Source organism: Podarcis liolepis (assembly GCF_965112155.1).
Source record: "Podarcis liolepis genome assembly, chromosome: 2".
NCBI lineage: Eukaryota > Metazoa > Chordata > Lepidosauria > Squamata > Lacertidae > Podarcis > Podarcis liolepis.
The window spans coordinates 42,038,766-42,060,516 of record NC_139555.1 but is presented as its reverse complement, the minus strand read 5'-3'; the positions used below and the strand labels follow the sequence as shown (position 1 = coordinate 42,060,516).

Sequence of the window (21,751 nt, the reverse complement as noted above, 5' to 3'; positions counted from 1 at the left end):
ACTTGATAGAAGAATAAAAAAGCAAACAAATCCGTTTATATTAAAGTAATGAAAAATGTTCTTATTTGACAAGCTTCTTCATTCTGATATTCAGCTGTCATTCCTCCTTTTTCTTTTGCTACACTCCTGTCTTTTCTGTTCTTGGTTTATTTCCTCTGGTCTTTCCACAACATTCCTCTGTCACTGAAGTGGAGATGTTACAAGCCATGACACCAGTCTATGTGCCTAGCCATTAAAGTATATTCTTGTGAAGTCCTGATCATAAAGCCATTTATGGTGACAACTATGCCATGGCCACCATGTACGAAGTGGCCTGTGTGACAGACGTCCTTGAGGTGTCCTGCACACTCCCTTATTGAAAAAGTCATGCTTTTTAATTCTGAGAGGTACAGTGCATTCTTATCTTCATACTACTGAATACCTTTCATTCCATAGTGATATAGCGTTGCTTTAAAATAGGCGTTCCACTTCAATTTGGCACTTCTGTTTATTTCGCCTAAAGGTCAAGAATAGCATTGTCACACGATGACTTAGGAAAAACCCATTCCCACAACCTTATACGTATATATATGCAACTTGTGGGAGAGACGTTGAAGATAGATGAGGACTCTTGTTTTCCTTTCAGGTGCATTAAAATTGGAGATAAAGAATGTGAGTTCAACCCCAATTTCCGACTGATTCTCCACACCAAGCTTGCAAACCCCCATTACCAGCCAGAAATGCAGGCACAGTGCACCCTCATCAACTTCACCGTGACTCGGGATGGCCTCGAAGACCAGTTGCTGGCAGCAGTTGTCAGTATGGAGAGGCCTGACCTGGAAGAACTAAAGGTAAGTTGCAAGCTGGCTGCAAGCCTAAAATGAAACCTTTTCCCATTGAGCCTTCCTCTACAAAATGAATTTTGTACAGTTAAAATGTACTTCCCGCTGTTCATGACACCCAATTGGAAGCCAAAGACAAAATAAACACGTACTCCACAGGCCAGCACATATACTTTCTCTTCTTGCTCCCCACTCAAATGCAGTGGCATGCACGCATGCATGCATGTGCTTCCTTCGTAGTTGGCCAGAAGAGAAAGTGGGGGGTTGGTAGAAGGGTCAAGAAGAGAAATATGCCTGGAGATGGAGGGAGGCGGCAGTGAACAGCAGGAAACCAGGAGGAGAAAGGGTGAGAAAGGAGTAAGAGTTAGGCATTGAAATGGGATGCAGCTGGCTGGTGGCTATGCATATACTGTATTTTTTGCACCATAACACTCACTTTTTTCCTCCTAAAAAGTAAGGGGAAATGTCTGTGCATGTTATGGAGGGAATGCCTACGGGTGGCATGCCTACGGATTTTCCTCCTCTAAAAACTACGTGCGTGTTATGGTCGGGTGCGTGTTATAGAGCGAAAAATACGGTAGTTTTCTTTCTGATGTGAGGAAGTAGAGACTCTCTTCTGGGTGGAAACCCCCCCCCCCAACTTGAGGGAGCAACATCGTAGGAGGTGAGAGACTATTTTCCTGTGGGTTTTCTTCAATGACCAGGCAGCAAGCAGTAACAGACAGTGTGGCTGTTTTGGCCCAGACCACATTCTGAGGGCATTGCCATTTTTTCTTGACCTCTTCTCCCTGTCCTGCTCCCATGTGAAGTGACAGCACTCAGAGGCCTTTCACAACCTGGCCTCATTTCACCTCTCCCCTCAAGCAGCATTGAGGCATTGCAGAGGCCTTCCTTGACCTGCCTCTGGCCTCTTTCCCCCTCCCAGCAGCTGCCCTATGCAGACTGGCCTGTCTCCATTGCAAACAGCATCTGTGCTGGCTGCAAAATCTGAACGGTCCCTCTACTCATGCTCATTCACTCATTGAAAAAGGCCACTAGTCAATCTCAATGCCCTCTGTCTGTTGGTGCTCCTCATTCCACTACACAGTGTTTGGTGTGTTGGTGGCAGTTGTGCCCTTTCCTCCTTCAACCCCAACAGCAGCCAGACAGCTGGTGGGAGGGCACTGTTTGCAGAGGCACTTCATATATTTATTTAGAGCATTTGTTCCCTGCTGCTCAGCCAAAAAGTCTCCCAGGGTGGCTTACATACAAGACACTTGAATAAAGTAGACAGAGTCTAGGGAGAAAAGCCTGACAAAAGTTAACCGAATGAAGCAGAATATAGCTTCATCAGGAAGGAACAGAGAGCTTTTGTCTTTTTGCAAAGCCTTGCATGGCCGCATGCAACTAAACATCCAGAAGAAAGCTGCCTTGCAGCTAGGCTGCCCGTGCATTCTGCAGTAATCTCAATGAAGATAATGGCAGCTTCCTTGGTTGCTGTGCAGCACCTCTCCACCCCCCACCACAACCCTTGGTTAGTTGACTTACTGACAACAGAAGTTACCTCTAGATTGCACACTGAATAATATCTGCTATTGTACTTCCAACTGGAGAACAGCACTCTTGCTAGGCGTGGCCAGCACTGCAGCCCACAAAAAAATAATAATTCAGGGTTCTGCAGATCTGGGGCTCAGACTTCTCCTGGGCTACCCAGTAAGGTTTTCTTTCAGTGGCAGAGCCAAAACTGTGGAATGTTCTGCCCACTGAGGAAATTTAAATGCTTTTAGAAAGAAAGTGAAGACATACCTTTTACATCAAGCTTTTGGAAGTGAGGGGAGATGCAAGCTGAGAGCTCTTTTGTTATGTGCTGTTTACATTGTATTGATATTTAAATTGGTTTCAGAGATATGTGTCAGTGTGTTTTAATATGTTGTACAGCACCTGGTGACTGTAGGGTGAAGGGCAGTATAAAAATACCTAAATGAACAAAATAAATAAATTTGCTTCACAGATTGCTCCCTTTGCTGGGAGAGTTTCCATGCCACAGGCATGTCCCCTTAAAATGTCTGGAGATGGCATGAAAATTATGCATATAATAGTGGCAATCGGTATATGTTTCAACCCAATGGTGTTGAGCAGGTATTTTGGGTAGCCTCCCTGTGGTGGCCATAATATGTAGTCCAGTTGTAAACAAATTCCCATTGGTTTTAATATCTGTGAACCATATACCTAAATAGTTATGGATCACACACTTAATTAACTGCTAGGTAAAAATAGTAGCAGAACATATTGAGGGGGTTGGTTATCAAGTTGCTTAGAGTATAGCGTACTTATATAAAAGCATCCTTCTTAGACTTCTCTGAACAAAGGCCCTTAAAAAAATCCGACAAATAGCCAGAGTCAAATGCTTCCTTGAATAGGGAAAAAAAAAGTTTCTTGTTGAAAAATGTGATCTTATTTGTTGTTTAATATTCAGACTTCTTATAAATTTTATGGTGGCATCTTCATGGCTTGTCCACTGAAAATCTATCAAGGATATAAAATTGTTATAATCTTGACAAGGCAGCTTGTAAATTTAAAATATGAATCACAGTAAAAAGCTGGGCCAATATATGATATTATGATTTGGTTTGGGACTTTTTTTGGCCCGAGGACTGTGCTGCCTCATGTACAACCTTCCAGAGGCCACATGCCAGTGGCAAAAGTGTGCAGAGGAATGAGTGAGCTTCTTACCTTTGTACAGGATGCTACATTCCTGCTGCACAAAAGTCGGAAGTTTCTACACGTGAATCTCTCTGTCCAGACAAGTGTGTTGTTGTTATTCAGTGTTGCGCCCCCCCAGTGGCGTAGCGTGGGGGGTGCAGTGGGTGCCGGCCGCACCGGGCGCAACATCTGGGGGTTAGGGTTAGGGGGCGCAAAACCACTGGTTAGGGGGCGCAAATCCACGGGTTAGGAGGCGCAAATTACTTGCCTTGCCCCGGGTGCTGGCAACCCACGCTACGCCACTGCCCCCCCCTCTATGTGGGTGGGTGGGAACAAGAGAAACAGAGAGAGAAAGACAGAGAGAGAATGGGTGGTTTTGCAGAAAAGTCTACAGAAAAAATACCCTGCTGCTGGTGTTAGGAAAATGCTTGCTGTGGAAATCAAGGCATTAATGTATTTTGTGTTTTGTGGGGGGTCTGTGCCTCAACTCTTTACAGTCTGATCTCACAAAGCAGCAGAATGGATTCAAAATAACTTTGAAAACTTTGGAAGACAACTTGCTGTCCCGCCTCTCTTCTGCCTCAGGGAACTTCCTAGGGGATACAGCTCTGGTGGAAAATCTAGAAGTCACCAAACAGACAGCTGCAGAAATAGAAGAAAAGGTAAAAATGCAAACTGGGTCTGGGTGGATATGCAGGGAACGACCCTTGCGTATGCATTTTGTCTTAAGAGCTAGGAAGTTCATTAAAAATTTTAAAATGTGTCTTAGGTCATCTTGTTCTGCTTGGAGACTAGAAATCATTAGGAGGCCACACACACTTCGGTTCTGGTCAAGTCTAGGAATCTTCCTGCTTCAGAATAGATGGGCATTAAATGGGCAATTCAAAGTGAAGTACAAATAGCAGTATCCAATGCAAAGACCATAAAACTTTAGCACTATAATAAGATGCCTTAAACCATTCCAGTTTAATACCAAGGCTTTTTATTTAACTTCAGTTAATTCAACATGCATTACATTAACTCAATTAAACTTGGATTTTAGCATTGGCGGCATGACAGGATCCACTGAAGTTTATGTGGTCCAGATTAAATTGGCAGGAATTCCAGCAGTTTGGCACTGATGTGGCTCCCCTGGGTAAAAAATCTGTCTTTTAAAACCATCCTCTTTGATAGTCGTCTGACACACATAATTTGCTTTGCAAATTTCAGTTGCATCTTTCACATACAAGTAGCTTCCTGCAGCCATTGGAACATATAATTCCAAGCTGTATCTATGTACAGACTACAGAAGTTCCCATGCTGTTTGTATGGGTGTTTCTTAAACACATACGTGATGTATGTTTGTAGAGGCTAGCGCATCATCAATCTTCTTTGGAATTCCTTGCCAAGTAATTTTGTAATAAGGCCTTATAGTACTTCTGTACTATAAGATGTGGGAAAATATTATTATTATTCATTTCATTTCTATACTGCTTTATATGTTAAAGGAAAAAAAATCTCAATGTGGTTTACAACCTAAATTAAAACCTCAGATACAACAATCTAGGATAAAACATTACTGAAGAAAGTCAAATATAAAGTATACATTCAAAGCAACATAGAATCATAGATTTGGAAGGGACCACGGGGATCATCTAGTCTAACCTCTGCAATGCAGGAATCCTTAGCCTAACTTGAGGCTTGAACCCATGACCTTGAGATGAAGAGTCTCATGCTGTACCAAACTTAAATATTATCTTAAAGGTTTCAGAATAAAACATTACAAAGGAGACCAGCTACAGAATTCAGAATTCAGATTTAAAAAAAAAAAAATCTTAAACATTTCACAAGAATACATTTCAGACATTGGTTTCTGAGGAACTTCCAAATGAATGAAGAAATCTGTTGGAAATCAGGATAGTATCCAGCAAAGGAATTCCATTACTACAAGGACAGCAAAACTTTCTGTTCCTCTCCTCTCTCCCCAAACCTGCTCTGGAGGTTATCTTGGATATGATCACAGTCTAGGAAAATAAGAAAACTATGTTTACAGGAAATACTTGCTTGACAGTAAAGATTCTACAGGAAATACTTTTTTGATAGCTTGATAGCAGGCATGCTCTTGCGTCTCAGCAGGAGAGACACAAAATACCGGTATGTCTGCTCTCCCAAGGTGAGGATAAAGAAGGGCGTAGGAAATGAAGTGAGCAACCCTAAATATCAGCCTAGCATCTTTGGGAAGGTCAGTACAGGTTAGGTCAGAAAGGACAGTCTAAGAAACTTCAGAGTTCCCCCACCCTCTCTCTCTTCTTTTTCATATAGACAAAGTCATCCTCCAGTGCAAGGTGAGTTGCATCCTGACACTTCCAACAGGGGGAAGCTCTGAGTGCGTATGAAAGGAGAGAGTGGGGAGGGAGTGGGAGTTTTGTTGTGCAGCCAGATACCACCTTAAGTTTCTTGATGACCAAGTTGCAAGTAAGATGACATTTGAACACCTTTCCTCTTCATTCCTTGGATTTTACATTACTGGAGCTTTTCAGTGCCAGAAGAAGCAGGCAGGTGAGGAGAGATGAGGCACTCCTGATACACGTGGCATGTTGTTATGTCTAAACCAATCAGCTGAGCTTATGTCATCTCTATGGAAACAAAGTTTGCACAAACGAATGTCGTTGTCTTACATCTTCATGGCTGGATTTGCCTTTCCTTTCCTCTAGGTCCAGGAGTCGAAGGTGACAGAAACAAAGATTAATGAGGCAAGGGAGCATTACCGTCCTGCAGCAGCTCGTGCCTCCTTGCTGTACTTTATCATGAATGACCTCAATACCATCCATCCCATGTACCAGTTTTCCCTGAAGGTACAGCATTTATGTGTTTGGGGACTTCCTCCAACTTCCCAGGCAGTTTAAATTGTGCTAAATCTTATGAGTCAAATTGTAGGAGTACCCCATTGCTTTTCAAATATAGTGACAGCTGGATTTCAGTGGCTCTTTACTTTCTCTGTACTTTAACCGCTAACCATTTCTACTGCAGGATTGCTGGTTTTGACCTTTAAAGCTCTAAGCAGCCAGGGACCAACAGATCTCAGGAATTGCTTCCTCCCCCATGAACCCACTCAATATCTTTCTTCGCTTTTTGCTTCTGAACAAGAGGGAGAAGCATTTGGGTTGCAGCACCTAAATTTTGGTAGCATGTGAATCCTTTACCTGTTTTTAATGTTTTCTCTAAAACTCTTTATATTATGACCTTCAGGTGTTTTTTTTTTAACTTCTGCTGTTTTCTGGTCCATTTTCTGGTTGTTGTTGTTGTTCAGAATCATCATCAGCACCATCCATTTTCCCTAATAGGGACTCAAGGCAGCTTACAGATAAAATAAGAGCTAAAAACGCTTGTTTTAATTCATTTAAAAACAAACATATCTATCTATAATCTATTAAAAACACACAGATAATTTCAATAAAAACATCACGGCACCAGCTCTTTCATTAAAAGCAGTCATTTCCCCAAACACTGTTGGAATAAGTTCTTCACCTGCTGGTGGAAGGACAACAAGGAAGGAGCCAGTCTAGCTTCTCTAGGGAGGGAGTTCCAAAGTCTGGGAGCAGCCACCGAGAAGGCCTTCTCTCATATCCCTACCAAGCGTTCTTGTGAGGGTGGTGGAACTGAGAGAAGAACCTCCCCTGATGGTATCAAAACCTGAACAGGTTCATATGAGGGAATATGGTCTTTCAGATAGCCTGGACCTAAGCTGTATTGGGCTTTATAGGTCAAAACCAGCATTTGAATTGTTTCTGGAAACAGGCCAATATCGAGTGGAGCTGTTGTAACAAGGGCGTTGTATGCTCCCTATAACCCTATTTTAACCTCCATATTTTAACCTTGTATTTTAGTTCATTATGCTGTGCCATTTTCGCTTTGAAGACCGCCTCGGGTATACCTAGGTGTAGAACGGCAGGATGAAAATATTTAAATAAATAATTCAGCCTTACAAAAGAAATCTCTGTTTCAGAAGCAGCATTCCGTAAAGTAAAGACAGTGTGATCTGTGACAGGTTGTGTGTGCTTTCTGGGAACAGACTTACTGAGAAAAGCCATGCCCATACAATGACTTCACTCAATGTGCCCGTAACAGGCCAATTTTAGTATCTTCTAGTTATTGATACACCCATTTCATATAGCCAACATCCCACACAGAATCGTTTTACAGATCATTGTGTCCTAGAGCTTGTACGGACTTAAAATAAGAAAGAAATGTGTGTGCTGTGTGACACTTTGGTTACAAAAGATCCACAGTCTTCCCTTCAGGTTGCAGAGAGCTTGCTATCAAGCTGCAGTTACATATTGCTAATGAAATGTGATTCTCCCCTTGAGCTAGAAGAACCTCATTTACCACTGAGAGTTTTCTGTGTAAGATGGTTATACGAACGTCACTGACACATCCTAGGGTGGTGCCTGTTGATGGCAAGATGTGCAACCTTCCCATGCCTGTGCAATCTTTTGCATATTCAAATGTTGTGCGTTTCGCTTTTTGTTTTCAAAAGTGCTTTCCAGACTGTTCCGTGGCTTGTGTGTTCCTGCAGTCTTCTAAAAAAAATTAAAAAGAGGGTGAGCTATCTCACTTCAGGGTTTGGATGCAGCCTTTGAGGCCCCTCCTTCTGGCCCATTGGGCTCTCACTAGGCTGCATCTCCTCTCCTCTCCCTTGGCCACACCTGTCCCAGCCCTGTTCTGTGTCCTCCTTGAGTGGAAGGTGTCCTTGGAATACCCCTTGTTTGGCTGGATGAGGCTGGATGTGCATGCAGAACCTTTAACTTTAACATGCCTGGAATGTCAGGGTCAAATATTTTGCTTCTGGGCCTGTTCACTACTAGCACCTGGCCTCCAGAAGGTTCCCCATCAGGGAATGTGGTCTTTGGACTGAAGAAGGTTCTCATGCATCTTTTCCTGTCATGTAAGTAGCACTGGAGAGGGGAGTAACCTGGCCCCAGATTGTGTGCCTTTTTGAGCTGCAAATCATACCAAGAGGAAACCTTTTACAGTCTCCAGGACGTGATAGGTTAGTTAAGAAGTCTCTTTGAATCAATTGATTCAGTAGATTTGAAGGTACTTGTAGAAATCTGCTGAATCAAAGATAAAGGCTGCTTTACAGAAGATTGCTGAAACATTGGTTTCAAAATTTATCATATCAACCCCCCACGAGAATTAAGTAGGCCTTTGCAATAACTCAGAGAAAGCTTTTAAGAACAATGAAGGAAAAAACTATCCTGTGAGTAATATAGTGATATTGCATGTCTAGACGTTGTGTTGCTATAAACTAGTAGTATTTTACTTGCTGAGGCTCTTTAAATCCTAAGAAACAACTATTTTCCAGCTGTAATTTAACTTGAGGACCAGTATTTACCATCTGAAAGCACATTCAGTGATTTTTCCTAAAGTATTTTTTCCCTTATTCAAGTGATGAAGACTTACAAGTGTTTCTTTCTCATTTGTTTTTCTCTTTCTAATAATCCCAACTCTAGCCTTTATGAAACATTCAGTTCCTATGGCCTGGGACAGCATGTGTCCATTGGTTTGGCTGCAGGAAATATTTTTTTATTTGAGATTTTTACTTGACTTTATCTTCTGAGTTTCCTCTAGAGAGGATATAATGAGAGGAGCATTTTCCCCGGGGAGGCCAGTGTCCTTCAGATAATCATTTTCAGAGAAGTGTCATTTCTGTTGCCTAGGGAAAATGAATATTTTGTCTGTCTTTGAAAACCTTGTGTTATAGATATTTATATCTTCATTTACTTTCTTTATCTGGTTTGGGCTAGGCATTCTGTTCTGTGGCATATCTTTTAAAAAGACATGGAAAAAACAGAATGTGTGTCTTAGTTGGAAATCATTAATGAAATGCTCATATTATTTTCCAGAAACAGACAAGCTTACATTTGACAAATTTTGTTTCAATTGGTCTACAATGTAAAAATTATGAAGTTACAACATTCAGATATAACTTGAATCACCCCTTAAATCAGAGGTGATGTGCTCATGTTTGGAGACTGGATCTGCAGATTTTCTGCACACACACCAAACAAGATCCCACCAGTTTTGGCAATGGGGACAAACATAAATTAAACACTGTGATTAGGTGGGCAAAGAACAGTACCCTGATGAGGATGCAAATCACCCCCTCTGCAGTCTGATCGGGCTGATCATTTGGTGGGTGGAGAGGGAACAATAACACCCACCCTCAGTTGACCTGTACAGGTGAGGAGCCAGATGCTTTGTGCATGTGAGAGTGTGCATGCAAGACAATGGAGTGGCCCCATCCACTTTAAGCCCCATCCACTGCTGCCATACAGCCCCTGGAGGATTGGCCAAGGGCAAATGTGGCCCTTGGACCAAAAAATGCTAGCCTCCCCTGCCTCAAATTTTCAGCTATGAGACTAAAATAACAAGAGATACAAAACTGATGGGAAAGAGTGCTGTGGCAGAACCAAAGGACAGTAGAGGCTGTATGAAGTTGGGAAAGAGGCAGTGTGTTCATTGGATAGGGAGCCTGAAGATGGGTCAGGGTGGTGAAACAATGTGGGGTGAAGGCAAGAAGGGAGGGACCAAGGAGAAAAGTGAGCTAGGGCAAAACTGAAGATGAGTTCCAGTGACAGCAGGGATGGTGATCTATTGGCAAGAAGAGAACAAACATGCATGTGGCTTTAAGAATGGCACAGAAAGGGAAAAAAACAAACAAACCAGTAATTATCCCATTGCTGCAGCATTATGATAAAATTCTGAGAACATCAGTTACTTGCAGAAACTTGCTGCTACCCCCACCCCAATTTTAGGGAAAAGATCCATTCTAAACTTTCATCCCAGAACTATTTTTTTGAAGACACAAGCTGAATTTGCCATATGGTTTGAGTGGGAATGTCACTCCAGGCTGGTTCCCATAGTATGAGACTTGCTCTGCCTTGCTTCTTCCCACTGTAGTGGCAGTTCTGTTTTTTTAAAAGCACAGCTAAAGGTTGCAGGTACAGCAAGAAGAAACTGGACTAGTCCTCTTTAATATTGCCTTACCTTCCTTGCTTCCAGACTGCAGTGTGTGACACAACATTAAACCTCTAATACTTTTTTAAAAAACTGAAAATTGGGTTGCTCAGATTCTGACCAAGGCATCGTGAGACATGCATATGCGTTCCTGAAATTGCATATCACTCATACCCTGTCTAGTTGCACCCACAGAATCTCAGTTTATATCCTGCACATGTCCATTTGGAGGGAAGCAAGGGGAACTTTTTCTTTTGAAAGAGATTGACAATGAAGAGGGAGATTCCTTGTGCTATCTGCCAACTTTTTCAATCCCATTGATGGATAATGTTTTGCCCATACTTTCCAAGGTTGGATGGAGTGAGCATTGTATTATTGAAGCCAGGAATGTTTTGAAGTATTATTGTAGTGTCTCATGTAATTCATTTCTCCCTGTCTCTCTCTTTCTCTCTACATCTAGGCATTCAGTGTTGTCTTTCAGAAAGCTGTTGCAAGAGCCTCGCCAGATGAAAACCTAAAAGAGCGAGTAGCCAACCTTATTGATAGCATCACCAGCTCTGTGTTCCAGTACACAACTCGGGGGCTATTTGAATGTGACAAACTGATTTACACGGCCCAAGTCACTTTCCAGGTAAATTGATTATTCCCTCGTAGCACCCTCTGCAGTAATGATTGGTGAGCCACACCCACTCTGTGGCGGTGTTCTGCTCATCACTTTCATTAGGGGTTCCCAAACCGTGTCTGTAAAAATACAACTGAGCATCATACAGCATCTAGCACAGCACATTACAGTTGCTACAGCAAGCAGAAAAATCCTTAAGTGGTCCTCCAAGACTTCCATCAGTTATCAAGCACTCCATGGGGAAGAAGTTTGGGACCCACTGACCTACAGAGTAGAAATGTCTGTGACTTGTCGTATGGACAGTTAGACCCTCAAATCCACATACAAGTTATGTGTACAACTAGGGATGGACAGATCAATCTATTTCTGTCCTCTACTAGTTTCATGTGTTCACAAAACCAGCTCCATGTTGCCCTCTTCTCCCTCCCCCCTCCCCCGCAGGTGTATGTGTGTTTAAAGTACTTACCTGATATCCTCTCTTTTTCTTTAATATTTTACAGCTGCTTAGAGCAGCGAATACCTCCTCTGTGGCCACCAGAATATTTTTGTACGGAAAAAGAAAAGAGTTCCCCCATAGGTACATGGGGGCAGCCATCATTTTCTTCACACAGTTCTCCAGAAAGTGACTACAGGCAACTCCCCACTTGCACACATTTGAGTCGTGCATGACTGCTGACATGTGTGCCATTTTCGGCTCTGAAAGAGGGTGGGGTGGAACAGAGATGGAATGGGCTGGGGCAGGGTGGACTGGACTGGACTGGACTTGTGTGAGTCCTGATGATGCACACGGCGGCCAGGAGCAGAACCCCTGCTTAAGTGGGGATTCCCCTGTACACAGTATGAAGTAAAATGCTCCAGGGAGCATTTTAAAAAGATATATTTTTGGCTGCATGGCCACGAAGGAGACGTGAGCTGCTCTAAGCAGCTGTAAAATGTTAAAGAAAGAGAAACGTAGCTCTTGGGCAGCCTTGCAAGTACAGTATGGACCAATGCACAGATTGGTTTGCTGATTATCCGGAATATGTTCTAATCTGCACATTGGTCCTAAGGAGGCAAAGTGAGTAGGTTTGTTCTGAAATGTGGAGCGAACTGGAATCCTCCCCACCCATAGGTTATACTGGTGCTTTTATTTGTAAAGGTTATTACTTGCTTTAGTTCTTTCAGGTCCATCTTTAAATGTAAGTTCAAAAGGAAAGAATTACCCTAAGTACAAAATGTCTGCAATTCTAGCACCAGTCCTAACATTCATGCCTTTGGGTAGAATCCTGCTGGATTGTGTGTGTGTATGTGTGTGTGTGTGTGTGTGTGTGTGTGTGTGTGTCCTGCAAACAAAAGCCTTTTCTTCAGGAAATCCTTGCAACTTTCTGCAGTGCCATGTGGGTTTGTCGTTGCAGATACTTCTGATGAGTAAAGAAATTAACGCTACAGAACTTGACTTCCTGCTAAGATATCCAGCCCAGCCAGGAGTCACCAGTCCAGTAGACTTTTTGTCAAATCAGTCATGGGGTGGCATCAAGGTAGCTGTTTTTAACTCGTAAAGTATTTTTATATGTATAACCAATAGATAGTACCTACTATTAAATGTAGCCTAATCTTCCATGTAAAAAAAGTTTTTTTCAGTTATGTTGGCCCTTCCCAGAACCCAGCAGGACCAAATCATTCAAGTGAAGCAGGGGATGATGGCATTGCTTAGCCACAAAGTATGACGTTAGTAAAAAGTACTACAGAATAAAACTCCTAGGGTTTTTCGTTCTTTGAGAACTGTTCTCTCTTTGGGTTCTTTTGCCTTTCCCCGATTTCCTGAAATGCCATCAACATAACGGTTGAGGGAATTTAGCCATTTCCCTAGTGCCTGGTGATGTGTGAATTAACACAGGGCAGGTCCACACTATGCATTGGGAGCACACCTGTCAGGGCTGCCTCAGGTCTCAGCTCACAAAAGACCAACGCCAAGTTCTTCTTATATACAAGGATGTTTATTGCAGTTCATTATTGGTTCCACAACCGAGGCGCGCAGCCCCTTGTCTGTTAGCCTTAGACCGTTGGAGTCCCCTCTGAGTCGGTCCCTCCCCTGCACCAGTTTAAGAGGCTTACGCTGCTCCACCTCTTCCTTTCTTTCCTTTTCCGCAGGGTCTTCCTGCCCGCTGGGGTTTCGCCCCTCCTGGACTCCCCTGACGCGGAATCCCCAGACTGCTCTTCCCCCCTCCTGCGGGCTTTGGGACCTGGCTCCTCCTCCGGGCTCCCTGTTCTTCCGCGCGCCTCCACATTTGAACTTGGCGCGCGCGCCCAACCTCTAACCTTCCTTTTGACAGTTATACTGCTCCCTTCACTACTCCCCTCCCCTTCCGGGAGAGTGGCTTGCTCCGACCCCCCTTCTTTCTCTGCTGCCGGAGCTGCTTCCTCTGATACACTGGAACCTCCACCCCCTTCGCTGCGCTTTGGCGGGGAGGCTGGTCCTGACGCCCAGCTGCCACTTTGGGATCCCCTGCTGGCCCCCTGCTCCTGACACGTCCCCCCTGGGGCCCCCCTTGCCTTGACCACCGGCGCCCCCTTCTGGGAATCCTCTGATTCGCTGGAAAAGGCTCATGGAATCCCTTGAGTCATTGTCATCCTCTTCCTCGCTGTCCTGGGATTCATCCCCATCGCTCTCCATTTCCTGCCTCCCCTGTGCCTCTGTCCCTGAACCCCTGACAACACCCAAAAGCGCACCATACATTTAAAGCATGTAAGTTCCTCCCAAGAATCTTGGGAGCTATAGTTTAAGGGTCCTGGAAACTGTGACTGTGTGAGGGGAAACTACAGTTCCTAGGATTGTTTGCAGGAGGTCACATGCTTTAAATGTGCATTGGATGTAATGGTGGCTGGTGCCCATTGGAACTGGTGAGGCAGAAGGCACAGAGGCCAACTGTAGGTAAACGCACAGCCAATGACATGCAGAGCCAACAAATTCTAGTTTTACCCCCCCCCCCATTGATTTCAACAAGGACAACACTTGAGATACTAAAGTGGATAGCCATTGCCACCCTCTGGGCTGGATGTATGAAATAAGGGAAGCAAGTGTAAGCTGTCTGAAGGCAGACCAAGGTTGATGGGGCAGTGCTCCATTGGCCCTAATGGACCAGCCTTCACTGGTTGAATGTGTGGTGGATATGCCTACAGTATGTAATGTGAGTTTCTGAGAATCACAAGTGGAGAGAGTGCTGCTGCACTCAGGTCCCGATTGATGGCTTCCCATCACATCTGGTTGGCCGTTGTGAGAACAGGATACTGGACTAGATAGGCCAGCAGGCTCTGCTTATGTTCCTATTAGGGGAAACTTCTTAATGATAAGAGCAGATCAACAGCAGAACAATGGAAGCAGTGACCTAGAGGGGTGGTGGGCTCACGTACATAGTCGCCTCCAACTTTCTGATAGCATGGAACACTGAAATCCAAAAAAAATGTCCTTAGGCAGTTACAAGTACAATGTTGAAATACAGTATTGAGATTATTCTTGAAGGGTTCTTTTTAATACACAGTCTCCTGTCACCTTCCAAGTGCACCATTTTGCAGAAACTTGGTTATATCAACCTTTTAAACGATAACAATAAAGCTGAACTGGACCGCCAAGGACCTGCAGAATTATGCATTTTAACAGCAATATCAGCAAACTGTTTTGCACAGTCCTCTACAAAAGGACAATGTGTAGAGCCTAACAAAGCACAAAAACGATCCATGAACGCCAAATTGGTTTCCTCCCTGGAAAAAGAGCAACTGATCACATCTTTACAATAAGACTTTCAATATGTTTTCTTTCTTTCTTTCTTTCTTTCTTTCTTTCTTTCTTTCTTTCTTTCTTTCTTTCTTTCTTAAGTAAAGGGGGAGATATTTTCCCGCTTCATCAACTTCAGAAAAGTGTTTGACTCTATCTGACAACTTGGAGCTGAGCCTTAAATTGTTACAAAATGGAATTGGCAAAAATATATACAGTCTCATCATATCTGTGTTCCAATCCATCAAATTCAGGATATGGATCGGAAACAAAGGCAATCAAACAAGAGAGAGGTGTAAAGCAGGGAAGCACCCTCAGACAGAGTCGCTTCAAACTACATCAGTGATGTTTTGACCCCATTGGAATAGTCATAAAATCTAGGGCTGTGTCTAAATGACTTGCGACTTGAATGTATTCTTTGCAGTTGACCTAGTCCTACTGTTACGCAGTCGGGAGAGAATAGGAATAACTTTGCAGCTCTTTGAAGACTTCTGAATTACAGGGTCAAGCCTGGAATGAGAAAATGAAAACAAGGCCAAAATCCCCAAGCCAAGCAAGATTCTGTTGCAAAGCAATTAAAGCTGAACATGGCTTTAGGTGTGCATGCATTGCCTTTGGGGATCTTAGCAAAAGTTATCAGAGCCCTGCAGGGGAACGTTCTGTAAGACCATATCAAGTAACAAAGATATTAGGCCTGTTTGGATGTAATTTTCCCCTCTCCCTTGGATTGTCCTCAGGGTGAGAGAAGGTTTGGAGCTAGAGAATGCCTACTACCCTTTTTAAAGGAAAGTATAATTCCCCTGTTGATTGTGGGATATTTAAATAATTGGGCTATCATGGTCCAGTTGTTTGCTTCTCTCTTCAGGGAAGGCAATGTGGGAGTTGTGTGTCTGAACGCACATGCATGTACACAATGTGGGGCTTTTTTGTTTTTTGTTTTTGCTAGTGCTGTCTCTTCCTGAGGATAATCTCAATAGAAATTTCTCAGCAGCCCCAGAGAGACTTTCCTGCTCTAGTGTCCCTAAAACAGGGACGCCTGTGAAACCTTCAGTAAGAAATCTACTTCAGATTAAATAGTTTCTAATCATAAAGCAATGAAGAGAGACGGTTGCATCTTAAAAGGGCAGAGAGGAACTGCAGGATTGCCATAATGCTGTGATGTCAGCCACGGTAACACAATTATTGCTACTGTTCATTTATATATGTATATCACTTTTCAGCCCAAAGCAGTGAACAGCATCTTAAAGCAACCACGTATAATAAAATGCCACCAATCAAAACAATATAAGATAGTACATAAGGCAAAATATCTAAACTACAAGATCTGGACATCTTCCGGGGGGAAAATAACACCTACCGGTACTTTCCCCCTTACTTTTTGCCACTCCTTGACGACTAATCTTAGGGCTCTTCCTTCTCTTCTTCTTACTCACATATAATTCCCTAGCAGTTTATAAAGTATTTTTTAAGAAATCAAATGTGAAGGAGGAGGTGGTTTACACACCCTGCTGCATTCTGTGGGGGATTTGAGCTCCTGCCAAGTTGTCACTGTGATTCAGGTTGGATGCGTTCAGGCTGCTTAGCTCTCTCTGCTTAGGGCTGCCCTGTTCGAAGAAAGTTGCTAAAACTCTGAGACTAAAATAGCCTCACTCATATTTCCCCAAAAAGTTGTTTGGGAGAACAAACACACCTAGTCCATTAATCTTTGGTTGAGCAGAAATTTAGACAGGCCAGTCTTTCATTTTAGACAACTTTAAAATATGTTTTAGTTATGCAGTAGAAGCCAGCTTTGGGTTTTTATATTTAAATTTTTATTGGTTTTATAATTTTTTATTGGCTTGAGTACTGTACATAAAGCTTCTCATTCACACACACTGTAGTTTGTATTTTATGTTATAGCCAGCAAAAATGTGGGAAGTAAAGTTGCGTCTCAGGTGATGAGTTCCATAACACTCTGCAAGGGCTTGTTACCAGATTGTCTTCTATGAGGTGTGGCTCTGATAATCTTATTCCTTGCTTGAAGGACGTTCCTTTCTCTCATGTCTTCCACAGCAGCCCTAAGCTATGATGGGTTCCTGCCATGCTTAGTTTTTTAGGGTAGGGATTTTGTCGTTGCTGCAGATTTCAGAACTGCTGTTGTATTTCTCCACCTCCGTGCCTTCTCTGCTTCATATTTCTCTGTGTGTCATAGTCTGGACCATGAAGGGGATCTCTGATTTATCCACACGTTGGGGAACATGCAGTGATTGCTCACTTTCTGCACAGGATTTTATTAGTTGCTTTGTTTACTGTTTACTATATTCTTTTTATCATGTTGTAACCCACCCTGGGACTTCAATTAAGGGCCAGTAAAAAATAAATAAAATAATGTAGCTGGCTTTCTTTTCTTTTTTAAAAAATCACATTGATGTTTGCAATGTGTGACTGGAAGCTTTAAATACATGTTTCTGAGCAGAAATCTCTCAAGTCCTTTACCCACTAATGAGAGAGAGAGAGAGAGAGAGAGAGAGAGAGATGTTTCACCTAGGGTTGTTGTTGATGAACTGAAAAGGCAAAAAGCTAAACCAGCTTCATGGTGGAGAGCTCTTTGGAGCCTTCAACCACCAATGCTGCCATTTTTCTACACAGTAATAAATGTAGTACTGAGAGTGTACGAATACCTGCTATTGCTACCTTCTTCAGATTCCAATTTATTCTACAGTGGAGGATATAATGAGAAATCATCTTTTCTTAAGAGTTTAAGGTTATGCAACAAGTAGAAAGTGAGTGGCAAGTCTGTTTGTTATATCTGGTCTGCCACAGCTCTTGAAAGCATTGCCCTCCCTTTTCCCTCCCCAAACAAAGAACCAACAAGTTAACATCAAACATGTTTGCAATGTGTAGCTTCTTTTCTTTATTCTTCCTGCCACAGGTAAGGCACCCATGGTTTCCATTTGTGACCCTGCCAGGGCCCCAATGTATCTTAATCCTTATCCCCCCACATCTTATTATGACTCCCTTATCAGTTTTGCTCCCAGACACCTGAATTCCTTGACAGAAAGACCCAGTTCCCAACTCTTGAGTTTTCCCATGTAGTGTGGGCTGTCTTTATAGAAATTCAGATGAGTGGTCCACCTAACTCAATATTGTCTACTCTGACTTGCAGCAGCTCTTCAGGATTTCAGGCATGAACCCTTCCCCAGCTAAAGACTTAAAGAACGAAATACCCTTTGCACGAAAAGCATGTGCTCTGCCACTGAGCTATGGCCCTTTCTTCATTTCTGTTATGCTTTCTTTTCTGAATGTAAATGGCTCAGCCAAGAAGAGAGAAGCTGCTTGTTATGAGTTGAGGATACACCTGGCTAGCTTGGATTAATCTTTCCACCCTAGCCCCCTCCCCAAGCCCAATCATTTTCATCTTCTATTTCTGAAGAGGAAGAATATTCATTATGTAGATATGAAAAAGCAACTAAAAAGGCATTGTTTAATAAACGTGGTGTTGAATAATGAGCTCTAAATAGTGGATTCAGCTTTCAAGAGGAGAACGGCTGCAGAGACAAAGATGCATATTAATGTTGTATTTATAATTTTGCAGAATGCAGATGATAAGATTGTGTGTGTGGCTAAAAGATAAAATAGCAATTCATGTATTTCGCATTGAAGAAAAAACCAGTATTTCCTTGACAAAGGCCCTTCTTTCTCCCGCCCTATGTACTTTGTAGTTCTGTTAAGTTTCTATTCTTGTTGACGATTGAGTTTGACACAATCTGCTGAATATATGCAATGCACAATGATATTTTTTGCTAATGCTGTCACAATCTTTTGATCAAGATGGTCTGATAAGACTGGCCTACAGTTTACTTGAGTACCCATGTTTAAAATATTAGTGTGGTATCAGTGTCACAACTGAATCCCTCCCATTTTGAAAATCTAGATCCTTTTTAGAACAGCGGTGGGCAGTGGTAGATTTGTAGGATCTATTCCATGTTTTTTTACTAGAATTCAAAGGTCCCCCAGCTAGGGCCAGGTGAAATAGTTGTACTCTTAGGCTTTGTTCATGCTTGTGTTTGCTGTGCACTCACTGTGTTTCCTGAGCTGGATAAAGTTCAGTTGACATTATCCAAAATGCATATGCATCCTCCCGTGCTTTGTTATAAGATACTACTGTTTGATGTGTCATTTCTCAAACCAGCTTCACACTGATTGGAGTCCTTAAGTCATTCTTGATCTGCCTGCAGCTAAGATGTGAACAAGTTCGCATAGGATAAAGACATCCCCACCCTGTCAATGTACAAAGCAGAAACAAATTAAAGGTGTTCTGATACGAAAGCTAGGGGCGAAATATCTGTGAAATACACCAAAAAAGCCACTCTGCCCTGAGATCTATAGATGAAGGGCAGTTTGCAAATTCTAGTAGTAGTAGTAGTAGTAGTAGTAGTAGTAGTAGTAGTAACTCCACTGTGTTACAAGATGGTAGAGTGAACACCACTTGGAGTTAAGGAACAGGGTACCTCTGAGTACACAAGTACAAATTTTCAGAATCCAAACTGAACTCTCAATCCTGTCATAGAAAATCTGCTCCTAGTCCCACCTACCCAACTTCCTTCATTTCAGCCTAATTTAGAAGAGCGGGAAGCCTTTTCTTGACACTATTTTTAAACAGGTTGGAGTAATAATCGGTTGCAGATCTACTGCAAATCACTTGGTGATCTACCAGTACATCCTGATCTATCTTCCTGTTTCACAACATCTTTGTGTTGCCCTGAGCAACATTAAGAGCCAATACTTAGTGTAACTATTTAATGGAGGAACCTAAATTTAAGTGAAATTATATGAAAAGATGTGAACTGTACCCTGAGTGTTGTTGTTTTTTTGGTTTAGCTTTACAACTGCAGGCCATCAGTGTTTTAGCTTGGTCCTAGGTACGTAACAAGGCACATACTTATTGGTAGCAGGTAAAAACAGGTCAGATGGGAAGTGTTATTTCAGTCAGGAGCACAACCATCCCTTGATTACCTGGAAGTGGATCAACTAGTTTCAGTGAGAGAGGGAATGTATTTGCCTAACCATCCCATCCCCCTTAAGGCTGCCTACCAATCATGGACAAGTGAAATCCTTTAGAGATGACTGGTTTTATTGAGATCAGATCACTTATATGCCTCTCAGGAATTCAGTAGAAGTCTCATTGAATTCCTGTTGCAGAGTTAGAGCCATAGCTTTTAAGACTCACCAGTGGCTCGTTGACGGGGCTGATAGTCTAGAATGGGGGCATGGACATGTCTTCAAAGTATCATATAAATTAATTATGCTCTAGATTTCTGTAAAAGAAATTGCATTGTAGGAAGATAATCCAAGAAATGATTGGCGTGGGCAGACTTAGTGAGCTTGTCAGACGTTATAATAGTAATAAGGGTGATTAAAATGTAGCTCTTGCGTGACATGCTGATTGAAGTTTTACATACCCATCATGGCTTTCTTTTTACTTTCATTAGACTTGTGCTCATGAGTTGAATAATTCAGTTAATGCAGCCAAACAAAGAGCCAACTCCAGCAAACGAATTATATAAAACAAAATGTAGTCTGGAGGAAAGCAAATAATTCATTGTTTATACCAATCCTTTGAGTTAACAGCTTGCTTCCCAAATGGAATAGTTTTCCATCAGTATGAGCCCCATTACATTCTAGCTTGATGATGTTGTCTTAGCACTCCATGTCAATATTCTTTCCTAGCTGTCAGCTTTGAAGAGCTGCAAGGATACTGGAGAGGGGTGGGGTTAGATTCTTCATCCTGATCCTTCCATGCTATATTCTTAAGTTATAAACGCAGAGGCAGATTACAGTGTATGAACACCTGAGAAGTACTAGTTGTCTGTCCTGATCACATTTTATGCAGAATACAGTGATCCAGAACTAACATAAATAAGACCATGTAGCTGTTCTGATCTCCCACTGCTGATTAATGGAAAGTTGTGGATAGGTGTTTATTTACAAGGTTCTTGGCAGGCCAGAAAATGTTCAGATTCTAGAACACAAACAATTGCTTGTGTTCACATATATGGGGGGTTCACCAATGCTGCATTCTCCAGTATTTCTTATGGTGACCACCATTATTACCAAACACTTCATTTTCATATAGTCTTGGCTTGGATCCACATGTCTGTCATATTTTTGAAGGATTCATTCCTTTGGCTTAGCCTGATTGTAGTTTAATCCATTTCACATCTTCTGGTGGAGTGATAAATTAAGAGGGCATTTTGGGAAAAGGAAGCAAGCAAGAAATGCTTTGGTTCTATGGATCCTAGGGATGGGGCGGGGGCGGGGCAGGATTCAGCAGTGTGTTGGTTGTTTTAAAGTTTCACGCCTTGGTGTTATTTCTAAGTGTCCCTGTGCAAAAAGATACACAATTCCAAAGCCATGTAGCAGAGGAGCAGTGCAAGGAAGCCTGGGTGTTATGGAGAACAACACAGAAACAGGAAGTTTGCAAAGAGATTCCATAAAATTCTGCAGCATTAAAAAAAATGTCAGAGACCCACAGTTACTCTCTTTTCCCCTGAAAGAAAGAAGTGCAGTAAGATGCTTACTTAAAAATATATAAATCAGGTGCTGAATGATAGTGCTGACCTTGGTTGAATCTGGCTGAGATGGCAAAAGTAACATGTTTAATTAGAGAACAATCATTACTGACATTTGTTCAGGACTGGAAATTTCTTATGGACCTTTTGTGAAAATGAACTTGTGATTTGGGGATTTGAAGATTGAAAAAAATACTGGTTTATGGAAGACAGAATAGTTGGATTTTAAGGAATGAGTGTTATATGTAGCTGCAGGCAGAGAGCTGACAGTCCTTTTACTCTTTTCTATCTTTCTTTAGTCTTTTTCCTTTCTTTTTTCCTTTCT

At 42.3% G+C, this 21,751-nt stretch overlaps 1 protein-coding gene across 4 annotated transcripts in view; it reads left to right on the top strand.

Moving 5' to 3' along the window:
- DNAH9 (dynein axonemal heavy chain 9) overlaps positions 1–21,751 on the top strand; it is a 183,189-nt gene that overhangs the window by 126,176 nt on the left and 35,262 nt on the right. For all 4 annotated transcript variants that reach the window (XM_083487398.1, XM_083487399.1, XM_083487400.1 and 1 more), the window contains 5 exons: positions 626–830; positions 4,001–4,165; positions 6,197–6,337; positions 10,963–11,133; positions 12,519–12,641. In XM_083487398.1, coding sequence (XP_083343524.1) covers positions 626–830; positions 4,001–4,165; positions 6,197–6,337; positions 10,963–11,133; positions 12,519–12,641 — 805 coding nt within the window. The remainder of the gene's footprint in view (positions 1–625; positions 831–4,000; positions 4,166–6,196; positions 6,338–10,962; positions 11,134–12,518; positions 12,642–21,751) is intronic.